This window comes from Mauremys reevesii, linkage group 1, assembly GCF_016161935.1.
Source record: "Mauremys reevesii isolate NIE-2019 linkage group 1, ASM1616193v1, whole genome shotgun sequence".
NCBI lineage: Eukaryota > Metazoa > Chordata > Testudines > Geoemydidae > Mauremys > Mauremys reevesii.
This window is the reverse complement of record NC_052623.1, coordinates 111,660,679-111,688,360: the sequence shown is the minus strand read 5'-3', so window position 1 is coordinate 111,688,360 and position 27,682 is coordinate 111,660,679. Positions and strand designations below refer to the sequence as shown.

The window sequence follows — 27,682 nt, the reverse complement described above, 5'->3', positions numbered from 1 at the left end:
AACACCAATGTGACGTAGATAAGTATTATGCCCATTTTAAAGAGGGGAACAGGGAAGTTAAAAAGACTTGCACATCAAAGCCACTAAAAATCACACCAGCTTTTTTAAGCATCAAGCTTCAAAAGACATCTAAAGTGCTGTGCAAAAATGTATCAGTCAATCCTTGAATCAAATGTATCAGCTACAGATGAACCACAACTTAAAAAAACAAAAACAAAAAACCCCACTAAAAAACAAAAATAATCATACAGCTGCAGACTTCATTTACCTTTTTCTCCATCTGAAATAAGATCTCTTTCTCCTTTCTGAACAATTGTCAAATTCCCCATGGCTTGACTGAGCCGTAACACACATCCATGGTGATCATTGCTATCCACAGGATCTCTAAGCTACAATACAAGAATTCCACACAGAATTACTCATTTTATCATTAATGCAAAACAAAACAATTTAAGTCTATGAAAAAAGATTAGTTATTCAATATTTCTATACTATTTATATTCTTTCTATTCATCCAAAAAAGAAAATTGTTTCAAAAGCGTCTCTCTTTTTTGCTTGCTTTAAAGATGTGCCAAGCAATGATCCAGTGTTGTCATGACAACCATCACATGCAGATTTACTTATCCCCAGGACACTTTTTACATAGATAAGGAACAATATGAAAGTGTTTGATTCATCTTTCAAAAAATATACGTTGATATTGTAACAAATACATACTTATGTATCACCAAAAAATTAAATCAGCAGCTCACCATAGCTTCATAAAGTCTGCTAAACTCCATATAATTTGGAGTAAGAATCGCTCGCTGGTAACCTTGAATAAGAGAAGGCTGTTGGGAAATGAGCCACAATCCATCCTGCACAAGACAATTAAAAAAAGAATTTATTTAACAGCTTTTTAAATGTCAGACAAATAAACGGTATGAAAAAAAATACTTACAGCATCAATGACAATCGGAATTCCTTTGACCTTGGCTTTTTCTATAATACCCTGCAAGAAATGCAAATGATTGTAAGACGCTTGGTATGTTAACTCCCAAAAGATCTAAATGAAATTCAGCAGGTTTATTTCAGTCTAAAAAATGCTGCCTAAGAAGTCTGGTCATATAGATCACCATTTCAAAGAAAGAATTAAAAACATGGTTAGAGTATGACAGAAGACACTTCCGTATCAAATTTGTGCATTTTACAGACAGACAAATATCTTCTAACCGCTAGCAATGCAAAATTAGTAGGAGGTCTTAAAGATAAGCTGTGCTGTTTCTGGTTCACATTTAACCAGCAGCAATGGAATTCTGCAAGTGAAGCTAGGATATTATTTGTGTTGATATGTGAATGAGAAAATAATCCAACTCACACTCTCATAGCTGTAGCAGCTCCACAATGCTAATAAGTAAAATTCAGGAAAGAAAAGGAAGATGACAACGACTAAATACATTCAGGAAATATATCTACTGAGCAAGACTGTGCTAAGTTTAGTCACTTTTCTGACTATAACCACACTGTAATAAAACTGTGTTAATAACATACATTGTGTGACAAGACAGACATGAGATGTGCAGCTTCACTTATAAAATGGAGATTTTACACTAGCAGAATGAGTTTAAAAACAAACAGGAATGGTGGACTTATTTGCAAAATTTCTTGCAATAAGTACATACCAATCCAAAAATGAACTGTCTGTCTCTCTGTCCCCATATAACTGAAAAGCAACAGTGATTAATAAAAGCTTTTAGAATGTTGTTTGTCGTTGGCTTACGTGCTAACGCCTATCAGAGGGGTAGCCGTGTTAGGCTGGATCTGTAAAAAGCAACAAAGAGTCCTGTGGCACCTTAAAGACTAACAGATGTATTGGAGCATAAACATGCATCTGATGAAGTGGGTATTCACCCACGAAAGCTTATGCTCCAATACTTCTGTTAGTCTTTAAGGTGCCACAGGACTCTCTGCTGCTTTGTACTGACGCTTGAGGGTTTAGATCTCCCCCCACATATAGCATAACAGTGGATGTTATCCATCTAAATGTTTAATCATTTTTTTAACCCTAAGCTTGAGTTTAGATGATATCACAAGGCCATGAGCTCCACAGACTAACTATATATAGTAAAATCTGTGTTATCTGGCACTTTAATAGAGCTTTCTGGTTGATAATCGGCATTTCTAATATCTCCCAATACAAATCTTCAATCTAGTAAATGGGACTAGTCCAGGGGTCGGCAACCTTTCAGAAGTGGTGTGCCGAGTCTTCATTTATTCACTTTAATGTAAGGTTTCACGTGCCAGTAATGCATTTTAATGTTTTTAGAAGGTCTCTTTCTATAAGTCTATAATATAGAACTAAACTATTGTTGTATGTAAAATAAATAAGGCTTTTAAAATGTTTAAGAAGCTTCATTTAAAATTAAATTAAAATGCAGAACTCCCCAGACTGGTGACCAGGACCCAGGCAGTGTGAGTGCCACTAAAAATCAGCTCGTGTGCCACCTTCGGCACCCACGCCATAGGTTGCCTACCCCTGTTGTAGAGCAAACAAATGGCGAATGAGTCAAGTACTTTATTCTATCTTGTGCACCAAAAATAGAATTATTATGTTCCAACAACACTAACACTTGTGCAAACCCACTGAAGGCTATGGAGTGGCACGTGTGCTAAGGGCTTGATTTGGCTTGCAGAACCTTTAATAGTGGTTAAGATTTAAAAAGACACAAAGAATGAACCCAGCTTGATTGCGGGGATACATCAACACTGCAATAAAAGACCACAGCTGGCCTTGGTCATTTGACTCAGGCTCAGGGGACTTGGGCTGCAGGGCTAAAAATTGCAATGTAAACATTCATGCTCAGGCTGTAGCCTGGGCTCTGAGACCCCACAAGGAAGGAGGGTCTCGGAGCCTGGGCTCTACACGTGTCAGCAATTTAGGTGTTACCCTGGATTTGAGGGGTGTGTACCCCAGATTATCAAGACAACTGCAACCATGTTATGTGCATTCAGCCACTGTTAATTAATAAAAAGAGAACACCACATAGTTAGGGGTTAATTGGAGAGCAGGCTTTTAGAGGCAAAGTCAAAACTAGCTGGCAGTTTCTGTTAATCAGAATGGGAGGAGGGGAAAGAAAAGTAAACAAATGAGACTGAAAACCTTGGTGTTTGGAAGACCTTAAGTCTGGGCTCCTCTGATATTAAAGGTTTATTGGAAGTTAGGAGAAATGATAGCTCATAGTGACCCCCTGCTGGCTTACTTGTTTTGTAAAAATTAGTTATAAAAAGAGAAGATAATAGAGTGTAATTTGGAGCAGTTCTCTGAAGACACCTTGAAAGATTTTTTCCTGACACCTCTTCTCCCACCCAGCGAGTGAGCAACTAGTCACTGTAAACCAGCTGTTAATTATTCACTATCGTTCCAGATGTTAGGTAAGTATCTGGGATGTTCTAAAACTATTGCTTAACTCTGTGTGCGCTTAAATCAAATAAACTGAAGTTTTAGATTGAGCATGCTTACTTGCATTAATCTTTTATCAGACAGAATTGCTGTGTTCCCATTGATTTATTCCTAATACCATCTGGAGTGAAAAAGTTAAGTTACTCGTGCTGGGGGGTCTGAAAATCCTGGGTAACAGAGGCATCAATTTTATGAAAATATTTGCCCTTCTGTATATGAACGTATTAATACAATTCAACTGAAAGCTAGTTAAGAGATTAAATTTTAACATGAACAGAATGCATTAAAAAGTTTACCATCACCCTGGTAGTTTAAAGGGGTGGGGAAGGAGAATGGTCTTTGGCAGAGGAAAAAGGAAATCTTAAAATGATTTGGGAAAAATTAAATAAGCAGAAACACCTAATCACTGAAACTAACAAAACTGGAGAAACTGCACATAAGTTACTCCCCAGTTTTCTTTTGCACAGGAAACAATTATCGCCAAGACCTACCTCTAAGTTTCTCTCTGAATTCAAAAAGAATCCTTTGCCAGTGCACTTGCTTGGAATCTGCAATTAAGAACTTTCACAGTATAGGGCAACTGCACCTGTATTTCCCTCAATAGTTCAGCAAGGGCAACAACTCTTGGCTTCCAGCTCCCCAGCTGTTGCCTCTTTTGGGTCTCTCTCCCTTCTGACCAGGATATTCCCAGGCTGAACAGCTGCCTTTCCTTTACTGTGTCATTCCCAGTCAGGTTGTCCTAGGACACCTGCTTCTCTTCTTCTTTCTCATGGATTGAGAACTGGTTAAAAGGACAAGGAACAAAGGGTAGGAATTTATGGTAAATTCTCAGAATGGAGAGGGGTAACTAGTGGTGTTCCCCAAGGGTCAGTCCTAGGACCAATTCTATTCAACTTATTCATAAATGATCTGGAGAAAGGGGTAAACAGTGAGGTGGCAAAGTTTGCAGATGATACTAAACTACTCAAGATAGTTAAGACCAAAGCAGATTGTGAAGAACTGCAAAAAGATCTCACAAAACTACGTGATTGGGCAACAAAATGGCAAATGAAATTTAATGTGGATAAATGTAAAGTAATGCACATTGGAAAAAATAACCCCAACTATACATACAATATGATGGGGGCTAATTTAGCTACGAGTCAGGAAAAAGATCTTGGAGTCATCATGGATAGTTCTCTGAAGATGTCCACGCAGTGTGCAGAGGCGGTCAAAAAAGCAAACAGGATGTTAGGAATCATTAAAAAGGGGATAGAGAATAAGACTGAGAATATATTATTGCCCTTATATAAATCCATGGTATGCCCACATCTCGAATACTGTGTACAGATGTGGTCTCCTCACCTCAAAAAATATATTCTTGCACTAGAAAAGGTTCAGAAAAGGGCAACTAAAATGATTAGGGGTTTGGAGAGGGTCCCATATGAGGAAAGATTAAAGAGGCTAGGACTCTTCAGCTTGGAAAAGAGAAGACAAAGGGGGGATATGATAGAGGTATATAAAATCATGAGTGATGTTGAGAAAGTGGATAAGGAAAAGTTATTTACTTATTCCAATAACACAAGAACTAGGGGTCACCAAATGAAATTAATAGGCAGCAGGTTTAAAACAAATAAAAGGAAGTTCTTCTTCAAGCAGCGCACAGTCAACTTGTGGAACTCCTTACCTGAGGAGGTTGTGAAGGCTAGGACTATAACAATGTTTAAAAGGGAACTGGATAAATTCATGGTGGCTAAGTCCATAAATGGCTATTAGCTAGGATGGGTAAGAATGGTGTCCCCAGCCTCTGTTCGTCAGAGGATGGAGATGGATGGCAGGAGAGAGATCACTTGATCATTGCCTGTTAGGTTCACCCCCTCTGGAGCACCTGGCATTGGCCACTGTCGGTAGACAGATACTGGGCTAGATGGACCTTTGGTCTGACCCGGTACGGCCGTTCTTATGTTCTGTTCTTCAGAGATGGTTAACAGAGTGATTGCTACAAATGCAAGTTACCGAACAACTCTTTGTAAGCAAGCATACTTTATAAGGAACAAAGCATTACAGAGAAAACATTACAACTAAAGAACCTACATGGCATGTTAATAAGTATACCAGAGTTCATCCCAACTCTGACATGGGCTCTGGCAAGTGCAGTCTTTTAATTTCATTGGGTGACCCCAGGTTCTTGTTTTATGTGAAGGGGTAAATAACACTTCCTTATTCACTTTCTCCACACTCTTCATGATTTTATAGACCTCTATCATATCCCCCTCCCCTTACTCATCTCTTTTCCAAGATGAACAACATTTCCCAGTCTTTTTAATTTCTCTTAATATGGAAGTTGTTCCATACACTTAATCATTTTTGTTGCCCTTCTCTGTACTTTTTCCAATTCTAATGTATCTTTTTTGAGATGGGGCAACCGGGGGGAGGGATAGCTCAGTGGTTTGAGCATTGGCCTGCTAAACCCAGGGTTGTGAATTCAATCCTGGAGGGGGCCATTTAGGGATCTGGGGCAAAAATCTGTGGGGATTGGTCCTGCTTTGAGCAGCAAGTTGGACTAGATAACCTCCTGAGGTCCCTTCCAAGCCTGATATTCTATGATTCTAACAGAACCACAGATAGTATTCAAGGTGTGGGCATACCATGGCTTTATATAGTGGCATTGTGATATTTACTGTCTTATCTATTCCTTTCCTTATAGTTCCTAACATAAGAAATAAGAAGCCTGAATTTATTAGTATCTTAGCTCACTCATATACTATGGAGATGTTCATACACTACAGACAAGATCAGAGTTAAGACAGATGGATAGAGCCCTAAGCCTTCCACTCATGAGAGAAGAGCAGATCTTACAGCCCTCCTCTTTCCCATCTTCACTGCCAGTCAAAGAAAGATACAAGGGATAATTACAAACCTACATCCCATTCCTATATGCATAAGGCAGCTTGCCTAGACTAGCCAAAAATATTGTAAAAGAAAAGGATATACAAAACCCCACCCTTCAATACAAATTTAAATGGCCAATTGCTGTAGTTGCCTTTTCCCCAGGGAGAAAAAAAAAAGTTACTAAAGTTAAATTTACCACTGAAGCAAACAGACTGCACCTATCTCTAGCACAGAGATGATGGAAACACCAGGCCTCGCTAAGTAAGTGACTGGGATTCACCTGCCCTAACTACACTCACATACTGAAGCCTCAGGTGAATACAATATTTAAACAAATCCAAATAAGCAACACAAAAGGGGATTAGAAGTAGGCCCTTTCTACCCTGTACTGACCCAGAAAACACACACACAAAACTTGGCTCCTGGAGATGATGTGCTTTTGTACAGTGCTTAGCAGAATGGAGCCCATGTCCTGATAGGCTTGGTCTTCTCTGCTTAAAAAAAAAAAGTGCAAATTTCACCTCAGAGTAACTAATGTGCCTGAGCTATCCCCATGGTTAAAACACAATGAAGACAAGACATTTTAGTTTTACCACCAGGTAAACTTGCCAAGGTCAACCCTATACCCCTGCCTGAAGTTGGCATTGACTAGCTGACCACATGGTGAAACTATAGCACCTTGTTATTTCCTCAGGGATAGAATATATATGTTAGTTACCCTGAGGTAAAACACACACCTTTCTCATCAGTGAAGACAAGGCTAGAGGGGCCTCTTCTACAATACAAATAAATCAGCTGGTCAAAATATTTAGACCAAATTGTTTTTTACATTAAATTTCACCCAAATTTTGGACTTTTAATTGAAAATTCTAAACTTTGTTTTGCTTTTCAAAAATTTGAAATAAATAAAAATTTCAAATGGAAATGGAACATTACCATCATTTTGTTTTAGTTTTTTGTTGAAAAACAAACTTCTCATAAAAAAGTAAACATTTTTAATGAAAAATTGTTTTGTTCTAAGTTTTTCCACAGAAATAAAACTGGATTTTTTGACCAGCTCTATAAATAAAGAGAACCCCCCACTTGTTAGCACACTGGGAGGATGGAGACACGGGGCACAGTGTCTTTTCACTAATATAGCATCTATACATCATCAAATAATTTTAAAAAATAAACAGAAGATGAGTCTGTTTCAATGCAGAAATCCCCAAAATCACTCTCTTTCTCCATCACATTCAGGATACTTTAACCTTCTGGTTAAGTGTTTCTTGAATCTACTGTTTTGTAAATTCCAAGTTTGGATGTCAAGATCTCTGAAAAACCTAGCAATCCAACTTTAGCAATCAGTCACTGATTAGTCCAGCATTTCGCTTCACGAACATTTTGTGTATTGTACATGCAGCTTCTGGCATTAGACTGAAACATTAACTGGTGTGTTAACATATGACAGCAATAACTGTGTAACAGTTTGTTCCTGTCTGTGTAGAGATATTTAAATGCTTTTTTTTTTAAACTTTTCACCAAGATATGAAAAAAACAAGAATATTGCTTAAATATAAACTTCCTATTCTAGTTGATTTATTATAATGAATAGCATCTCCTCCAATGTGTGGGTACACATTTGCTTACTGATATTGTTCTTGGCAAAAAGTTTTCAAACCTGGGTGCCTAAAGCGAGTTGAAGCTTAAGCATTTCAATGACTATTTTTGATCATTTCCATTTTGGTGGTGAATCTGTTTTAAAAAAAAAAGGGTGGGGGTGGGGGAAGAGGAGGTTGGGGACAACATTTTCTAACACAGGTGCCTAAAGTTAGGAGCCTAAATATGGAGTTAGGTGCTTAACTTTAGACACCTGCATTAGAAAATGTTGGCCTTTGTTTTTACAGATTTAGCATCAAAATTAAAGTGATAAAGAATAACCACTTGGATGCATGAGCTTCAAGCCTCACTCCGAGTTTCTCATAGTGAAAATACGACTTTGGGCTTGTCTATATGGCAAGCTAGCAGCAAACCAAAGGATGAATCCACAGCGTACAAGTTTGCCTCCCATTTGAAAGGGAAGTACATCCAAGTGTACTTCGTAATTGTCACTGTGTGGTAGCAGAGTCCATACAGTGAGTTAATATGCAGCGGTCTAGTGCACTGAAGATTCTCACTGCGGCTTGCCATGCACCAACTTGCCACGTAGACAAGCCCTAAGATCTATGACTCTCACCACAAAGGCTAGGCAACTCCTAGTTTTAACTTTTCTCTTTAAATTATTAGTGACCAACAGATCTTCACTACTACCAGTCATAACAAAAATAAATTGTTTATAGAAAGTTCATTTGAAGGCAGTTTTGATTCACTTATAGCCAGTAATTCTATTACAGATGTTGCTTTCCAACTATATTTTAATGGCTCCATTAAGCCTATTACACAATAATCCCACTGAAAAACATTCGTTTAGCCGCACAAAAGCTGCAAACTTGTAACAAAGATGTAGAGCAAAATACTAGAGTATACATTACCTTAGCATTCTCAAGTAGTACGTCATCTCTACCTAAACCAGGTCCTATGACAACTGAATGCAGTCGCGGCAACCACTTTTCCACTTCATGAACAGCATTAGGACTGTCACTAAGTAGAGAAAACAAGTACAAAGCATTTACTTTCAACACAATCAAATCTGAAATCTAGGGTCTCCCATGTACATCTGAGGTTAGCCAAACATTACTGCTATCAGGCAGGTTTTTGCCCCCTAGTGAAATAAAGAGATTTTTGTTTTGTTGAAAGTGTTTGTTTTTTAATCTTACTGGGGAGAGGAGACTTGGGAACAATTTTGGGCCTGAGCCCAAGGGCTCTCTAAGGAGTTAACACAGGCCCCAGTCTTGCAATTAGATCTGTGCAGGCAGATTCTGATCCCACAAGGAATCCTGTTCACTTGAACAGGATGCCACACAGATCCATCCACATGGATCTACTTGCACAATCAATGCCTTAAATTAGGAGTTCTAGGGATCAGGATCTTTATGCTCAAACACCCAGCTATTCCATTAGTTAAAAGGACTGGTGTTCTCTATTCTATATAGAGCACAGACTGCCCTCAGATCACTAGCTAAAACTGTAAAGAAGCCACCATTGAAAAATAGATTATTTGTGGTAAATTATGCATCTATTTACTTATCCTTCACCTTTCCGAAGGTAAGGTTCACTTACTGACATTACTGTATGCCTCTACTGTAAAAAAAAAAAAAAAAAAGTCAAACAAGTGGAGTTCTACAAAATTCTGATATGAGTTTTAAACTATGCCAGTATGGGGAACATGACAAACGACAGTATAAAGGTAAATGCCATTGGAGAAATAATAGATTCCCATTAGATTAGTACACGAGGCCTTGTGTATACTAGAAGAATGCAGTTTAATTAAACTGATTTAACAGTTGAGCTAGTTCAACTTGTGCAAACCCCAATACAGCTGTATCAATACATTACCAACTTAAGAAATGGTTAAACAGGTTTAAATACATCTAGGATTATGGGTTTGCACTGGTTTAAACGGACTGATTTTCACATCTACACCTCTACCCCCACATAAACTCTGTCCTCGGGAGCCAAAAAAATCTTACCGCGTTATAGGTGAAACCGCGTTATATCAAACTTGCTTTGATCCACCAGAGTGCACATCCTCCCCACCCCTGGAGCGCTGCTTTACCGCGTTATATCAGGTCGTGTTATATCAGGGTAAAGGTGTATTTAGTTAAAACGGTGTATCTTTCTATATTGGAAAAAGCCTTAGAGATGGAAGAGATCTCTTAGACCTTATCATTCTCCCCATAGAATTGTTCCCTACAATACATGCTGTATTTCCCACAGGAATATGAAGGTTACTTACCTGTAATGGAGTTCTTTCAGAGGGACTCTGCATATTCACAGTGGATATACTTCAGGAAAACCTGCTCATAGCAATGCCAAATGAGAGCATCATGCACCCCACCACCACTCCCCTCTGCATTCTTGAACATTCCAAGGCTGAGGCTATGAAAGGGGGTTTGACGCCCTTGCCACCTCTGTTCCTTCCATTTCCTCTTCAGACTCAGGGAGATTCTGAGGAAGAGGAGAAGGTGGGCAGGGAGTGTGACAATGCAGAGTCCCCTCTCAAAGAATTCTCATTAAAAGGTAATTAATCTTCATTTCTTCTTTTAGTATCCTCTGCATATTCCCACTCATGAGGTAGTTTGATAAGCAGCACCTCCTGTAAGGAAGGTATGATTTGGGGTCCTAACTGAATAGGGATCAAAGTAACGCTCTTCCAAATTGCGCATTCCATTGAGATGCTAAGTCTAGGGAGTAGTGTTTTGTAAGTGTACAGAGCTCCAAGTTGCAGCTCGACAGATCTTCGCAATTTGAACATGTCTCAAGTGTGCTACGAAGGCTACCATTGCTCTAGTAGGGTGTAATCTAACCCCCAAGAGGGATGGAATGGATACTAGTTCATAGCGCTCCTGCTTGCACTGCCTAACCCAACTAGGTAGCATCTATGAAGAGCCAGTGTGCCCCATACAGTTATCAGCATATGAAATGAAGACACTGTTAAGACACTAAGCCTTTTAGCATCCAAAGTATGCAGCTCTGTCTTGTCTAGATGAGTACGAGGTCTAGGGAAAAGACACTGGATAATTAATTGTTTGATTAAGATGAAAGTCTCACACCACCCAGGGAAGGAAACTAGGATTAGAGCAATGCACCACTGTATCCTCTGGAAGACAGTGAATGAAGGATACACCAGGCAAGCATCTAATCCACTCATTTGTCTAGCTGATGTCACGGCTATGACAAAAGACTTTTTGATAGACAAGTAGAACAAAGAACACTCTGCCATGGCCTCAAAGGAAGTCTGAGTAAGGACTAATTGAAGATCCCAGGATGGGGACTGAAACTTTTATACATGGATACATACTGACAAGTCTCTTCATAAATTCCTTAAATGTTTTATGAGCAAAGATTGATTTATCTACCAACACATTACGGACAGCTAGAGCTGTTAGGTGAACTTTCAAAGGAGAATATAGAAAATCCCGAATGATTTAATTAAAGAATTCAAGAGTAGACTGAATTGCTGCTACTGATGGATACATATTTCTTGCTTGCCCATTTCACAAACTTATTCCACTTGAGATAACACCTTCTAGTAAACTGCTTTCTAGAGTTAATCAATGCTTGACATACTTCTGATGTGCAAGATTTCTCAAGGTACATTAGAGCCCTATTGGCTATGCAGTCAGGTGCAATAATAGGGGGTCAGGAGGTAACTCAACAGAAGGGCAGAATTTAATAAGCCTTTGGTCACAAGGAGAGGCCTATATACACCCTTGGAGAGCCTTCTTTTCTCTGGTGAAAAGATTGGAGCAGAAGAACGAACAGGATTCTTCCTCTTTTCTGCTTTCCCTTTGGGAGATGAAACAACATTGTCTCATTGTAGATGTGACAAAAGGTCCAACTGCAGAACCATACATTGCACTTGCAATACCACTGTGAGGGCTGATACAGCGTGGCTGGGAGATGCAGAACCTACTGCTGGATCTTTTCAGACCCAATACAATCTTAGAAATCAGAACATAAAATTTAACGTGGATAAATTTAAAGTAATGCACATTGGTAAAAATAACCCCAACTATATGTACAATATGATGGGGGCTAATTTAGCTACAACTAATCAGGAAAGAGATCTTGGAGTCATCGTGGATATTTCTCTGAAGATGTCCACACAATGTGCAGCGGCAGTCAAAAAAGCAAACACGATGTTAGGAATCGTTTAAAAAGAGATAGAGAATAAGACGGAGAATATCTTATTGCCCTTATATAAATCGATGGTACGCCCACATCTTGAATACTGTGAACAGATGTGGTCTCATCTCAAATATAGATATACTGCCATTAGAAAAAGTTCAGAAAAGGGCAACTAAAATTATTAGGGGTTTGGAACAGGTCCCATATAAGGAGAGATTAAAGAGGCTAGAACTTTTCAGCTTGGAAAAGAGGAGACTAAGGGGGATATGATAGAGGTACATACAATCATGAGTGGTGTGGGAAAGTGAATAAGGAAGAGTTATTTACTTGTTCCCATAATATAAGAACTAGGGGCAACCAAATGAAATTAATGGGCAGCAGGTTTAAAACAAATAAAAGGAAGTTCTTCTTCACAAAGTGCACAGTCAACCTGTGGAACTCCTTGCCTGAGGAGGTTTATGTAGGTTAGGACTATAACAGGGTTTAAAAGAGAACTAGACAAATACATGGAGGTTAAGTCCATCAATGGCTATTAGCCAGAATAGGTAAGGAATGGTGTCCCTAGCCTCTGTTTGTCAAAGGGGGTAGATGGATGGCAGGAGAGAGATCACTTGATCTTTACCGGTTAGGTTCACTCCCTCTGGGGCACCTGGCATTGGCCACTGTCAGTAGACAGGATACTGGGCTAGATGGACCTTTGGTCTGACCCAGTATGGCCGTTCTTATGTTCTTAATATGGCTCTTAACGTCAGATTTATCCCATGCCAGATTTTTGTTTCATTTAGGATCTGCAGTGTTTGGATGCGAATCTGAGGATTCCCCTGAATGAGATCTGGCTCTGCTTATAGAAGCCTTCTTATTCTGCGGAGTTCACCTTAGAATTGAGTTAGATGGATCTGAAGGTTTCTCCTGTGGTTTGCCTCTGAATTCAGAGGCTAACAAAGGGATCCTCTGAGCGCTTTGAGGTCAGATCCAATGGTCTGGAATCAGTTCCCACTGAAGTCTTGAATTCTGATCCTGGGGCAGAGATTGGAACCTTTGGTATAGTGCTCTCAATTTCCTTAGACCTCAAGGTAACAAGAGCAACTCTCTTATTGTTATGTTCAGACCCTTTAAATGGGTCAGATCGAGGAGTTTTTGCAACCAGAGATTTTTGCAGTAATGAGGCCTGCAGCATGTTCTGGCATTTCTTGTGAGCCCAGCAGTTAAAAGTGCTGCAAATTGAGCAGCTCGAAGAAGAGGGACCCTCTCTGAGGAACAACAGGCATCTGGTATGGGTATCTGACACTAAGAAGACTGTTGGCCAACAGGTACACCTCTTGACGCCTGGTCTTCTTGTTTTCAGATCTGGTGGTTGGAACCAAAAGTAGGAATTAACTAGCCTATCCTAAGAAATAAAAACTGTTACAGAAAATTAAAAATAACCAGCTAATTAACCATCCTTAAAACTAAAACTGGCTAAATATAAGGCACTGAATCCACTAGTGAAGGACCCAGATCAGATGGGTCTGGAAAGGTCGAGGTCTGGCTGCTGCTGTGGCTGGAAGGAACTGAGGCAGGAGGGGTGCCAGCCCACCCTGCTTTTTATAGGCTCACTTTCAGAATACTCATGAGCACAGAGGGCAGGGGTGGGAGGGACACTTCAGCACACCAACAAGCACTGCTGTAAGAAGGTGCAACCATCTGGGCTGCACTCACCAGCTCATCCCCACGAGTGGGAAGATGCAAAGACACATGAAGAATGTACATTACTCAGATCCTGTTTGGGTGGCTGTGGAGAGAGGGAAAAGGGGGCAGCAGGTTTCCCTACTTGCTGGTGGAAGGGAAAGCAACAGAATAATGGCAGAAGGAATTTAGCTCCTCCCTCTCAGTAAGCGTACTCTGATACCAAAAGCTGGTATATTTTAAAACCAACTGAAATTACAAAAAGTAATTCTTTGTGTGTGCCCTTTCCACCTCTTTTAAAGGGGTCAAGTTAGCACCCAGACATTAAGCTATTAGTAACTATTCTGACTTTTGAATGTTAAGTCACATACTTAATGGTAACTGATATTTGCTCGTTACTGGAACCTTTGAAAAACTGTAATTAGAGAATAATGAGCTCAAACTGTTACATGTTTTAGGCATACACCACACCCTGCTTGGAATGAGTACCACTGTTCATTGTTCTAACACGGCAAAGTTATAATCTACTGTTTCTCGGCCGTTTAAGCATTACAGTTCAGTTATGGCCACTCTCCTCCCTCTTCCCTGTCAATTAACAGAAAAATCAAACTATTCAACTAGTGATATTATCCAGTAGTAATACTTCTGTAAGCTGTATAGAATAACCAGTGCAAACTCTAATCAGTTGCAGAATAGCTTTCCCTGCAACGGCTATTCTGGTCTAGGGCTTCTGGGGATGGAGAGCAGTTTGCCCTGGGCCCCCAAAACTTAAGTGGTGCTGCAACCCTGTATACCATGTCACAATACCACTCACTGGAATTTGACACTGTGGCCTGTCTGTCATGATGGAGTGCCAAATCTGAGTGGTGCTGCAACCCTGTGGGATGGGAGCCAGAGCTGCAGGGCAAGAGAGGGGCAAGATCACCCTCCACAGTCTCTCTCCGGGCCTCCCTGAGTAGAAATTTTTTTTGGAAGGGTGTGGGTGGGGCCTCAGTTTCAGATTTTGCCCCAGGGCCCCAAAAACCTTTGGGCAACCCTGTTCTGGTCAACAAGCCTTAATATTTTCCATGCACTTCACTCACATCCTAATTAATCCTCACAATACTCCTTGGAGTTAGGTTAGAGGTAGTAAGACACTATGGAAGGACGACTTTGTTTTGCCTTTTCTTTTTTTAAATGGCATTAGCAAAACTACATTATAACAAAGGAATGAGCAGCAATCCCTCCATACATTAAGCAAAAGAAGTGTTCCAAGATACTATTACTTGGAAAATCTTGAATTTGCACTTGTACAAAAGCTTCGTGTTTACAGATAACAGTCATCTTAGGTGTTTTAGAAGCATCAGTTATAACGGTTGGTCATAACACTTGGGAGCAAACATTTAGCTTAGGTCTGTCAGAACTAGTGCACTAACAATGATTTCTTCAAATGTGAGGCAGGAGTCAAAAGCATTTGCATCTACAGGAGCTCAACCAGTTCTCTTAAACCCATTCCATGATGCAGTGTCTCATTTGGAAGTTAGCCAAAAGCCCCTCTGACTAGCAAGAGCTGCTTCAGGAATCCCAGAATGCACTAGTACGAGCTCCCAAAAGGCACTTTGTGCTGACACTCCAAAAGGGTTCTGTCAAAAATAGGGCTGCTGTGCAGAAGTGATGAACCACTGCATAGGTAAATGAGCCAAACCCCCATCTGATAAAAATTTGTGTCCCTGCAATAGTTTCCTTGCTTAGTGTACTGACACCCAGTTTCTAATTAAAGTTTGTCTCCTTTAAACCACAAAGAACAGTAATAAAACAGTCTCCAAATAGATATTTTCTGTCTTCTCTCTAATCTGATATAGAAACTATAGGAAAAACATTAAAGGCAAGTAGAAATGTGCTACTGGAAGTCTTGAGCTTATAAAGCTTTATTCAAATTTTGTTCATTTTTACATGCAGTCGAGTATGTGAAAAGCCTCCAGTAACCCAAATTCTAATAAAGGTACCATTTCTGGAAAAAAAGTAATGTGGGCCACTGTTTTATTCATTTATTAAATAACATTTAAGTTGTAGAATGCAGAAGAGAAAAGTAATGTAACAAGATTTTACTCCATGCTAAAAGAGAAGCTTTGTAAAGCATGGCTTTAAAATGAATTTGGCTAGGAAAGGCCAAATGCATTTAATAAGTAAAAGAGGTTTGTTACATTTAGGTTAATAGCTGAATCCAAGTCACCAGTAGTTGCATGACTATGTCGCTTTTTGGACAGTTCATGAAAATAACCTCATAGCAGAAAATTCACTATTTTTTTTATTTTCAAGCTTGAAAGTTTTGTTTCTGCAGCTCAATCAATGATACACACTCAACACAACCATTTCTTGAGAAATACAAAGTCCAATCCTGCTTATTTTGCCTTTGGTGGTAATATTTAGCATATCTGTACTGCTTTTCATCTTTAAAGCATTTTACAAACATTAACTTTCATGTAACACTTCTTTGCAATTTCACATCAAGAAAGAACACAAAGCAGACTGTCAGAAAGGCCCAGAGATTAGAAGCAGCAATAATAATAATATCACAAAATCACTGACAAAGAGCTGCTGAAAATGATTGCTGGGTGGTTATTTTTTTAAATAAGGGAATCAGAACAAGTACTTCCTAGAGTAGCATCAAACCCACTTCATTTCAGGATCTCTCTGGTGTTCAGAACACCTATGATTGCACAGCAAAAGAGAGTTATGGATTGCTTATATTGCATAGTAGTTCTGAATACATAAATCATAAAATTGCCATCTTATAGTCTACACCACACACACACACACACCCACACCAATTACAGATGTAACACTGTTATTGTAACCAACATGGAGTAATTACCCAACACATAACCTTGTTTCGCTGAAGATACAATCTTGCAGATTCTCAACCAAAGTAAAAACTAGACACTCCCAGAGTCCCACCCCTTACTGGTCACTGTGCTGACCCCCTAAATCACTGGTTCTCAACCAAGGCTATGTGGACCTCTGGGGGTACATTAACTCATCTAGATATCTGCCTAGTTTTAAAACAGGCTATATAGAAAGCACTAGCAAACTCAGTACAAACTAAGACTTCATATAGACAACAACTTGTTTATGCTGCTCCATACACTATCCCAGCGGTTCTCAAAATTGTGGGTCGCGAGTTTGTCTTTATAGGGTCATCAGGGCCAGCCTTAAGACTCGCTGGGGCCTAGAGCAGAAAACTGAAGCCCAAGCCCCACCACCCAGGACTGAATCTGAAGCCTCAGCCATTTAGCTTCATGGGGCCCCCCCATCTAGTGGGGGGGCCCAGGTAATTGCCCTGCTTGCTACCTCCTAACACCGGTCCTGAGAGTCGGAATAGACTCAATGTGGAGAAAAAAATATAGTTATTGCTGTCGCTTCACTGTCTCCCAGAATTACAAGGCTCACAAGTGAAAAACAGGCTCAAGTATCACACTGAAATACAAGTACAATATTTATACTCCAATTGATTTGTTTTATAATTATATAATAAAAGCGATAAAGTCAGCAATTTTTCAGTAACAGTGTGGCTGTGACACTTATTTTCATCTCTGATTTTGTAAGCAAGTATTTTTTAAGTGAGGTGAAACTTGGCGTGTGCAAGGCAAATCAAACTCCTGAAAGGGGTACAGTAGTCTGGAAAGGTTGAGAACCTCTGCCCTAAGGAATGTAATTGCTACCTAAGGAATGTAATTGCATTCCAGTCAGCACTTCAACTGATCACTAGCTTCAGCTCCCAGAGAGAAGACATTCAAAAATGTGCCTCAAAGGGGGAAACATGAAAAACAAAAGTGCAAGAGAAACCCCCTTCAACCATCAGACTCTGAGGGGAACTGGTCAGGAGAGCAAGAATCATAAAAAGATGAGATCTTCAGAGAAGCAGAGTTATGAGATAAACAAATTTTCTCTTATCCAACAGATATTACCTCTGCAGGACTCCTACTCCTGAAGCGCAAGCAGCTCTAGGAATGTCCCAAAGGAATAGCATTAACAATATAAAGAGGAGCCAGGAATCTCTTATAAGTCCAACAGCAGCAAGCGCGTGCCTGGGGCGGCAAGCCACGAGTGGCAGCATGCCGGTCGCCGTGAGGGCAGCAGTCAGGCAGCCTTCGTCGGCATGCCTGCGGGAGGTCCACCGGCCCCGCAGCTTCTGCGGTAATTTGGCAGTGGGTACCCCGAAGGCGCAGAACCGGCGGCAGATCACCCACAGAAATGCCGCTGAATCCGCGTGACCAGCAGACCGCCTGCAGGCGTGCTGCTGAAGGCTGCCTGATTGCCGTGCTTGGGGCAGCAAAAAAACATAGAGCCGCCCCTGCCAACACACAACATTTGAGAATGCAAAAAGGATTAACAATCCAATGCAAAAACTGACCACATGAAAATTAGGGATGTCCCCAAATAAAAGCTTTTGAGTGGGGTGACTGGGCAAGTGTTTGGATTCCCCTATCGTGGGAATGAAAATCTCATGGTGAAAATCCACTTGGAGGTTCAATCCAAGCAGTAATACTTTGTTAATCTGGAGCATAAACTAAATAGTTGCTTTGCAGATAATCTGCAATGGAAGCATTCCTGAGGCAGACCAAAGTGGCAGCTTTTCTTCAAATGGTGTGAACCTTTAATCATCTGCATAGCTTCAGGCTAGCCAAACAGCAGCAATGTGAAATGCCATCAGATTTTTTTTTTTAAACTAGGTTCCCTTAGTAATAGTAAATTAAATGATAGATATAAATAAGAAAGAGGAAGTGTCCCTATAGCGGGATCCAAAGGCACCTTCCTGAAAGGCCCAGCAAAGATCTCCCTGGTTCTCCCCTGGCTACTGGTAAAAAGGGCAGAAGGGAAAAGGGATATATGGCTTAACTCTCTCTCCCCCACCAGCTGCTGAGAAGACAGTAGTTTTGCTGGAAGACAAATGTGAGAGCTTTATTGTCTTTCTTCCCTGCTCTCCCTCTCCGGGATGACCTACATTTTATTTTCTCATGCAAGTATGAATAGGTGTATTTGTCAGCATCTTATGTGCTTGTTATTCTTGTTTCTTTCTATGCCCAAAACACGTACGAGACACAATCTGCAGTGAGTATCTAGGAACTGTGGATGGCAATAGAAAAATACAGCTATAAACTCATAGGCAAGAGCGTGGCAAGACTTGCTGCACCTGAAATTTGTTCTAGGCATTCTTTTGAACCAGAGTTCTGCATCTGACCAAATGGAGGCCTGGTGTTTTGGGAGGATGCAGAGCACTGGCAAGCAAAGGTGCAGTCACCCAATCAATAATTTCACTCATCACTGTAGAATGTTTTCCAAGTCTTGCTCATTAGCAGTGCACTCTAAGGGCAGGTCTATATTTACAATGCTACATCAGTGCAGCTGCAGCACTTCAGCGAAAATGCTACTATGCCAATGGGAGAGCTTCTCCCATTGTTGTAGTTAATCCACCTGTGACGGGTTCCCCCTGGGGTGCCAACTGGAACTTGGGTATCACTGAGCCCCCCGACCCACCAGCCTGGGCTCCCACTCACCCTGTAATGCTGTGACAAGCGCAGTGGTAGTAACCCAGCTATAGTAACATGCAGACAGGCTCTCTGACCAACCCCTGCATGGGAAGGCTATACAGCTAGGCACTTACCAGCTTCCCAGGCCCACACCCCTCTCTGGAAGGTAAACCTGAATTATACAGTCTTGTGCTGCACAGGGATCTGTACAGCGTAAGCTCATGAAATTTTCCCCCCTCCCCCATGTGGAAGAAGATATGCAACAGCTTTTATCACAAGTTATGATTTCCACACACTGATTTTAGACAAAACAAGAACAAGTTTATTAACTACAAAAGATAGATTTTAAGTGATTATAAGGGACAGCAAACTGATGAATGCAAATTACCTAGCAAACAAACAAAAATGCAATCTAAGCTTAATATACTAAAGAGATTGGATATGAGTAGCAAATTCTCACCCCACTTGTTGATTTAGCAGTTTGAAGAGATTCTTGAGGAGCCAGCTGCACTTGCTTGCAGCTTAAAAACCTCAGGTATTCCTTTTGGAAGTTAGAAATCCTTCTAGCCTGGGTTCCCCCGTTCCCCCAAGTTCAGTCCTTTTTCCTCAGGTGTTCCCAAGAGTCTCTTTGGACGAGGAGTCAGTGAAGAACCACAATGTCACTCCCCAGACTTAAATAGCTTTTGCATATGGTGTGAACCTTTTGTCTCTCACCTTGGTTCTCATGCCTTTCAGTGGAAAAATACTGGTATTCCAAGATGGAGTCCAGTACCAGGTGATCTGGTCACATGCCCCTGTAGTGTTATAGCAGCCATGACTCAGAGGCTGATTGTAGCATCCTCAGGAAGGCTCCCTGGTGGGAAATTAGCTTCTTCTAAGACCTATTGTTCTCCCTAATGGCCCCTCCCAGCCAGCCATCTAGACTGATTGCATTCTGCCTAGTGGATGTTCCCCAGGTGTAAACACATTTGTAATAGATGCATAGACAATACTCCTAACTTCAGATACCAAAATGATACATCCATACAAATAGAATAATCATATTCAGTGTATCATAACCTTTTCAATGATATCTTACATGACCTATCTTGCACAAAACATGTCATAGTTATCTCTATGAAGAATATGGAGCATAGCGTCACACCACCTCCGCAAGAGGCGATAGCTATGTTGACAGGAGATGCTCACCCATGAACATAGCACTGTCTATACTGGGAGTTAGATCAGTATAATGGTGTTGCTCAGGGGTGTGGATTTTTTTAAAATGTATGTTTATAGTATTGACCTGGCCTAAGACTCATTTAGGTAACTCCAAATAAATTGGCATATAGTTACAAAGGTCTGTTATATAAAATAGATCAAGCCAGTTATATTTTTAAGTGGCCAGTTTCAAAAGTCTAAGCAGAGTCTTATCTTCAAAGATAAGAAAAAGTTTCTGCTTTGTGACTCAATAGGCTTCACTTGTGTTTGTCCAGTGCTGCAGGTAATTATAGGAAATCGCATTTTAGATCTGCTGACATTTACACTGAAATACCTTATACAGTAGATAGATCTAAAACCAGCACACAGTGTATAGCTCCAGCATTTAAGTAATCTTGTAAAGTGGAGTAATTAGCCAATGTTTCAAATTCTGGGTCAGATCATAATTGGAAACTAGATAACTATGATGGGAAGAGAATATTCTGGGCAGATTAGCTGCAGAAAAGTGAGAGGGAGAGGATTTTCCTTTTTTGTGAAGTTATGTGAATCTATAAACTCCTACGACTGATCTATTTGTTAAATTCATAAACAATTATTCTTGCAGTAAACTGACAAGTTAAATTTTATTTCAGAAAGGCTGTGTTTAAATATATTTAAATATAAGATAAATAATTGTATGTTCATGAAAGATACCCGACTGACAGCACCAGCCAATGATGTGCTGCACAGGAAATGCAAGAATACCTACATTGTCCACTCATGTGCCTCAAACTGAACCTGGGATGGACCACCTACATGGACAGAGGATGTTTGGATTACTAAATGTTTGGTCTCTTTTCTGAAGCTGACAAGGGTGTGTACAGTAATAATGGATTTTGTGGTTGAAATCTGTCTACCAGGGATGGAACCAAGTCCACTCACTTTTCAGTGATCTGTATGAAGAGACATCAGAAAGCAGAAACTTTCAATATTTAATATCTTGAACTGGATTTGAAATGGTGATCTTTATGTGAAAGCTCTATAATCCCGTTACCTATCCAAGTTTCTCTCATAAAGGACCTTAATCAACCAGATCAAATCTCAGTGACTTCACTGGCATGCTGTTGGGTCAGAAGGTACCAGAGAACCAAAAAGACCTATTTGAATTTTAAGAAATGGTAATTTAAAGGGTTACACTGACGTAAATTCAGAAGATAAGACTAATACTTTTATTCATCAACCAAGTTGTGGTTAATTATCACAGTGGACTTCAAACAGACTGAATGACTTTATAACACATCTGAGTTGCAGACCCCAGGTATACCAAGAGTTAGTTTAATCTTTAATGCCCTTGCATTTGTAGACTAGGTTAGCAAAAACAAAACAAACTGAAGAAAGAGGGGGCTCTAGATCTTTAACATCAACAGTTTTCTTCATGGCCTTATCAGTAACAAGTGTTATCAAGCCACCACTAGAGAACCTGGCAGGCTTCACCTGCAGACTAACACAGTCATGGTTGCAATCCAACAGGCAGACAGTGCACATCCAAGAGCACCGGAGTTGTATGTTCACAGTGAGATACTTTGTTTAATAAATGGGCTGCCATATTCGGCACCAGCTTCATTTTCTAACCTGAGAATGACAAAGACATGGATGACTGTATCAAGATCTGCATCTGAAAGAAACTGCCACATTCATCCTACCAGGCAATGATGGAGAACCAACAAAGTGAGCATACTTGGCCATGGCTGCTAGTTGAACATCCGGGAACAGATTTGGATCAAGTTTCAGCTAGTTAGATTTCAAACACTGGATCTTTTGTTTCACTGTGCTAACATGATCAGAGGTGATACAGCCATCAAGCTGTGTACTGTCATTACACTATTGTGGTCCATGTCTCCTTATTAACTATCCCAGAGGCATTATATGACTGTTGGGCAACAGAAGTGACAGAATACAGCCCTATGTACATTGCCAAAGAGAGCCCTCAGGGCAGATGAGCCACTGCCTAAAACTATCCTCTGAAGCTTCTCACACAAGAACAAAGCCACTCAATAGCAACTTCACCCTCCCTGCCAAAGACTGTGTTAATACAACCATTTTATAGCCTGCATTTGGACATATCCAACTCTTTGGGTACGTCTACACTACGGGATTATTCCGAATTTACATAAACCGGTTTAACAAAACAGACTGTATAAAATCGAGTGTGCGCGGCCACACTAAACACATTAAATCGGTGGTGTGCGTCCACGGTCCGAGGCTAGCATCGATTTCTGGAGCATTGCACTGTGGGTAGCTACTCCGTAGCTATCCCATAGTTCCCGCAGCCTCCCCCGCCCCTTTGAATTTCCGGGTTGAGATCCCAGTGCCTGATGCGGAAAAAATCATTGTCGCGGGTGGTTCTGGGTAAATGTCGTCAGTCACTCCTTCCGCTGGGAAAGCAACGGCAGACAAGCATTTCATGCCTTTTTTTACCTGGATTGCCCTGGAATATGCCATAGCATGGCAATCATGGAGCCTGTTTCGCCTTTTGTGACTGTCACCGTATGTGTACTAGATGCCGCTCACAGAGGCGATTCAGCAGCGCTACACAGCACCATGCTTTTGCTTTTGCATGATAGCAGAGATGGTTATCAGCCATATTGTACCATCTACCATACCATAAATTGGTAATAAGATGATCGTGGCTACCAGTCCTTTTGCACTGTTCCATTTGCTGCTGTCATAAGTGCCCCTGGCTGCTCTTAGCCAGGGCGCAAAGCTAAAATTGGGAATGACTCCTGAGTCAATCCCTCCTTTGGTATCTAAAAATAGAATCAGTCCTGCCTAGAATATGGGCAAGTGTACTAGAGAACCACTGTATCAGAGAGCACAGCTGCTCTGTGTCAGATCCTGCAGAAATTATGAGCTGTATTCTATTCACAGGGGGTGCTCCTGCAACAACCCCACCTGTTGATTCCGTTCTTCCCTCAGCCTTCCTGGGCTACCGTAGCATTGTCCCCCCACTTGTGTGATGAAGTAATAAAGAATGCAGGAATAAGACACAGTGACTTTAGTGAGATATGAGTGGAAGGCAGCCTCCAGCTGCTATGATAGTCCAGACAGGACAGTAAGGAGTGTGTAGGAGAGGAGCCCAGCATCCCCCTGCTAGTTCAGGGGCACTTGAATCTTTTCTTTACACATGAAGGGTGGGGGCTGATGGAGCTCAGCCCCCTGTTGCTATGACGATGATGGTTATCAGCCATATTGCACCATCTACCAGGAAAAATTAGGACCAGGCACCCTTGATTGACCTAACAGATGCTGGTCATCATGGCTGCCAGTCCTTTTGCACTGCCCCATGTGCCAATAGGCTGATGACGAGGACGGGTACCAGTCATTTTGTACCATCAGCCAGCCATAGCGTGGGGGGAGCAAGGATGTTGGTGTTGACTGCTGCACCATCGCGTCTATCTGCAGCATTCAGTAAAGATAGGGTGACATGTAAAAGAGTCAAGAGAGGATTGTTTTCCCTTTCACTTCTGGGGGTGGGGGGGGTGCGTAAATTGCCGAGCTATGCCCTGACCCACCGCGGACACTGTTTTTGACCCTAGAAGCATTTGGAGCTCAGCCAAGAATGCAAATGCTTTTCAGAGACTGCAGGAACTGTGGGATAGCTTGAGTCCTCCAGTCCATAACCCGCAGCAGTGCGCTGAGTCCCTGCTATGGCATCTGTCTGGAGATATTTAAAAAATGATTTTGAATGTCGTCTTCTGTACCGGAGCGCTGATAGAACAGATTTGCCTGCCCTTACAGCGATCACGTCCGCATCATCCATGCGGGAGCTCTTTCTTTATTTTGATTTTTAACTGCATCACCACCCGTGCTGATCAGAGCTCCACGCTGGGCAAACAGGAAATATTCAGAAGTTCGCGGGGCTTTTCCTGTCTACCTGGCCACTGCATCCGAGTTCAGAATGCTGTCCAGAGCGGTCACTGGTGCACTGTGGGATACCGCCCGGAGGCCAATACCGTCGATCAGCGGCCACACTAACCCTAATCCGATATGGTAATACCGATACTAGCGTTACTCCTCTCGTTAGGGAGGAGTACAGAAACCGGTTTAAGTAGCCATTAAAATCGATATAAGGTGCCTCCTAGTGTGGACGGTTGTGGCGTTAAATCGGTTTTACGCTCCTAAAACCGGTTTAAACGCGTAGTGTAGACCAGGCCTTTAACTGAGTTACAACATGGTCTGGTTTCAATCACACTACCAATTTTAATTTGTTGCAGCAAAGCCAACAAACAGCCATATTGGAACCACGTACCTTGACTCAGATTTTTTTTTTTTTAATAGTTAGATCATCATGAAACTGGAGCCCTGACCAGCTGAAGTCATTAAAAATTCCAAGCACTGGTGGGGTGACAATTTCAACTTCATAAATTTTACACTACCTATAATTTTCTTGTACTTTTAAAGTGGGGTACAGTAGTAACAAACACCCCTCCACCTCTGAAAAAACAACAACAATGTATTGTTGCTGGCACAGATGACTGCCATGTAAGAACAGAAGAATGACCATACTGGGTCAGACCCACGGCCCATCTAGCCCAAAACCCTATATTCCAGCAGTGGCGAGTGCCAGATGCTTCAGAGGGAATGAACAGAAGAGGGCAATTATTAAGGGATCCACCCACATTGTCCAGTCCCTGATTCTGGAAGTCAAAGATTTAGGGACATCCATAGCATGGGGTTGTGTCCCTCACCATCTTGATTAATTGCCATTAATGGACTAGATGCAACCTTAAATTATAGCACTGCCATTGTAAAGACAGACACAAGACATTTAAAAAAAGACGGTTACTCACCTGTAGTAACTGGTGTTCTTCGAGATGTGTTGCTCCTATCCATTCCATGTAGGTGTGCGCGCCGCGCGTGCACGGCTCTTCGGAACATTTTTAGCCTAGCAACTCCGGCGGGCCGGCTGGCGCCCCCTGGAGTGGCGCCGCCATGGCGGCGTATATATACCCCAGCCGGCCCGTCCGCTCCTCAGTTCCTTCTTGCCGGCTATTCCGACAGTGGGGAAGGAGGGCGGGTTTGGAATGGATAGGAGCAACACATCTCGAAGAACACCAGTTACTACAGGTGAGTAACCGTCTTTTCTTCTTCGAGTGATTGCTCCTATCCATTCCATGTAGGTGATTCCCAAGCCTTACCTAGGCGGTGGGGTCGGAATGAGACGTGGCGGAGTGTAATACCGCAGAGCCGAAGGCTGCGTCGTCTCTAGACTGCTGCACCAACGCGTAGTGGGAAGCGAAGGTATGGACTGAAGACCAGGTGGCCGCTCTACAGATGTCCTGGATGGGGACATGAGCCAGGAAAGCGGCCGATGAGGCATGTGCCCTCGTGGAGTGGGCAGTGAGTCGGCACGGGGGAACGCGAGCAAGCTCGTAACACGTTCTGATGCAGGACGTCACCCAGGAAGAAATCCGCTGTGAGGAGACTGGCTCGCCTTTCATGCGGTCAGCTATCGCCACAAAGAGCTGGGACGAGCGCCGAAAGGGCTTCGTGCGGTCGATGTAGAACGCGAGCGCTCGGCGGACGTCGAGGGTATGCAGCTGCTGTTCCCGAGGCGAGGCATGCGGCTTTGGGAAGAAGACCGGGAGGAAGATCTCCTGGTTGAGATGGAAGGGCGAAACCACCTTGGGGAGGAAGGCCGGGTGTGGGCGAAGCTGCACCTTGTCCCTGTGAAAGACGGTATATGGGGGGCCCGCCGTCAGGGCGCGGAGCTCTGAGACCCGTCTGGCGGACGTGATCGCCACGAGGAAGGCCGTCTTACAGGTAAGATGGAGGAGAGAGCAAGTAGCAAGGGGCTCGAAGGGTGGGCCCATGAGCTGGGCGAGGACCAGGTTAAGATCCCATGTCGGAGCAGGAGGCGCACCTGCGGGTATAGACGGTCTAACCCCTTAAGGAATCGTGACACCATCGGGTTGGAGAAGATCGGCGACCTCCTATAGCTGGTCGAACTGCTGACAGCGCTGCGAGGTGCACTCTGAGGGACGAGATGGCAAGACCTTGACCTTTGAGGTACCAAAGGTAGTCGAGGACAGTCTGAATGGGGGCCGAGAAAGGGTTGATATCTCCTGGTCGCACCAGAGAGCAAAGCGCTTCCACTTGGCGAGTAAGTAGTTCGCGTTGAAGGTTTTCTGCTTTCGAGCAGCACTTGCTGCACCGCTGCGGAGCAATGTCTCTCGTCGGTCAACCACTCAGGAACCAAGCTGTGAGATGCAGCGATTGCAGGTTCGGGTGTGAAGCCTGCCGAGGTCCTGGGTTATGAGGTCCGGCCACAGCGGGAGGGGAATGGGTTCCCGAGCCGACAACTCGAGCAGCAGGGTATACCAGTGCTGTCTCGGCCAGGCCGGAGCGACGAGTATGATGCGGGCTCTGTCTCTCCGGATCTTGAGCAACACTCGGTGGGCGGCGGAAGCGGAGGAAAAGCGTAGAGAAGAGGCTCCGTCCATGACCGGAGAAACGCATCTGAGAGGGATCCTGGAGCTTGGCCTTGGAAGGAGCAGAACCTGTGGCATTTGCGGTTGGTCCGGGAAGCAAAGAGGTCTATCTGGGGAAAGCCCCACCTCTGGAAGATGGAATAAGCCACATCTGGGCGAAGGGACCACTCGTGAGAGGCGAAGGACCTGCTGAGGCGGTCGGCCAACGTGTTCTGCGCTCCCGGCAGAAAAAACGCTTCGAGGCGAATCGAATGGGCTACACAGAAATCCCAGAGGAGCAACGCCTCGTTGCAAAGAGGAGAGGACCGCGCTCCGCCCTGCCTGTTGACATAAAACATGGCTGTGGTGTTGTCCGTGTAGACCGCTACACAGCGGTTCTGCAGGTGAGCCCGAAAGGCGAGACAAGCTAAGCGGATTGCTCTCAGCTCTCGGACGTTGATATGGAGGGAGAGCTCCTGGGGTGACCAGAGACCCTGGGTGTGTTGGTCTCCTACGTGAGCCCCCCAGCCGAGCGCCGGCGTCCGTCGTCAGGGTGATTGATGGGCGGCGGGCGGAGCGGAACTCACTCGCAGACCGTTTCTGAGTCCAGCCACCAAGTGAGACTCTGGAGCGGGTTCTACCACCGTCACTACCATGTCTAGGGGTCGCGATGAGGGCGGTACACCGGCGCCAGCCACATTTGGAGCAGGCGGTCGGAGTCTGGCGTGCGCAGTCACGAATGTGGGCGCTGCCATGTGACCGAGGAGGCGGAGGCAGGA

The 27,682-nt window shown here is 42.7% G+C and overlaps 1 protein-coding gene across 7 annotated transcripts in view; it reads right to left on the bottom strand.

Moving 5' to 3' along the window:
* Nucleotides 1-27,682, bottom strand: part of NAXD (NAD(P)HX dehydratase) — a 72,998-nt gene that overhangs the window by 20,323 nt on the left and 24,993 nt on the right. For all 7 annotated transcript variants that reach the window (XR_005597569.1, XM_039534694.1, XM_039534675.1 and 4 more), the window contains 4 exons: nucleotides 8,821-8,929; nucleotides 941-991; nucleotides 753-857; nucleotides 269-389 (listed from right to left, as the gene is read on the bottom strand). Coding sequence is in view for 6 of the 7 variants with exons in the window: in XM_039534694.1 (XP_039390628.1) it covers nucleotides 269-389; nucleotides 753-857; nucleotides 941-991; nucleotides 8,821-8,929 (386 nt within the window). In the remaining variant the exon portion in view is untranslated. The remainder of the gene's footprint in view (nucleotides 1-268; nucleotides 390-752; nucleotides 858-940; nucleotides 992-8,820; nucleotides 8,930-27,682) is intronic.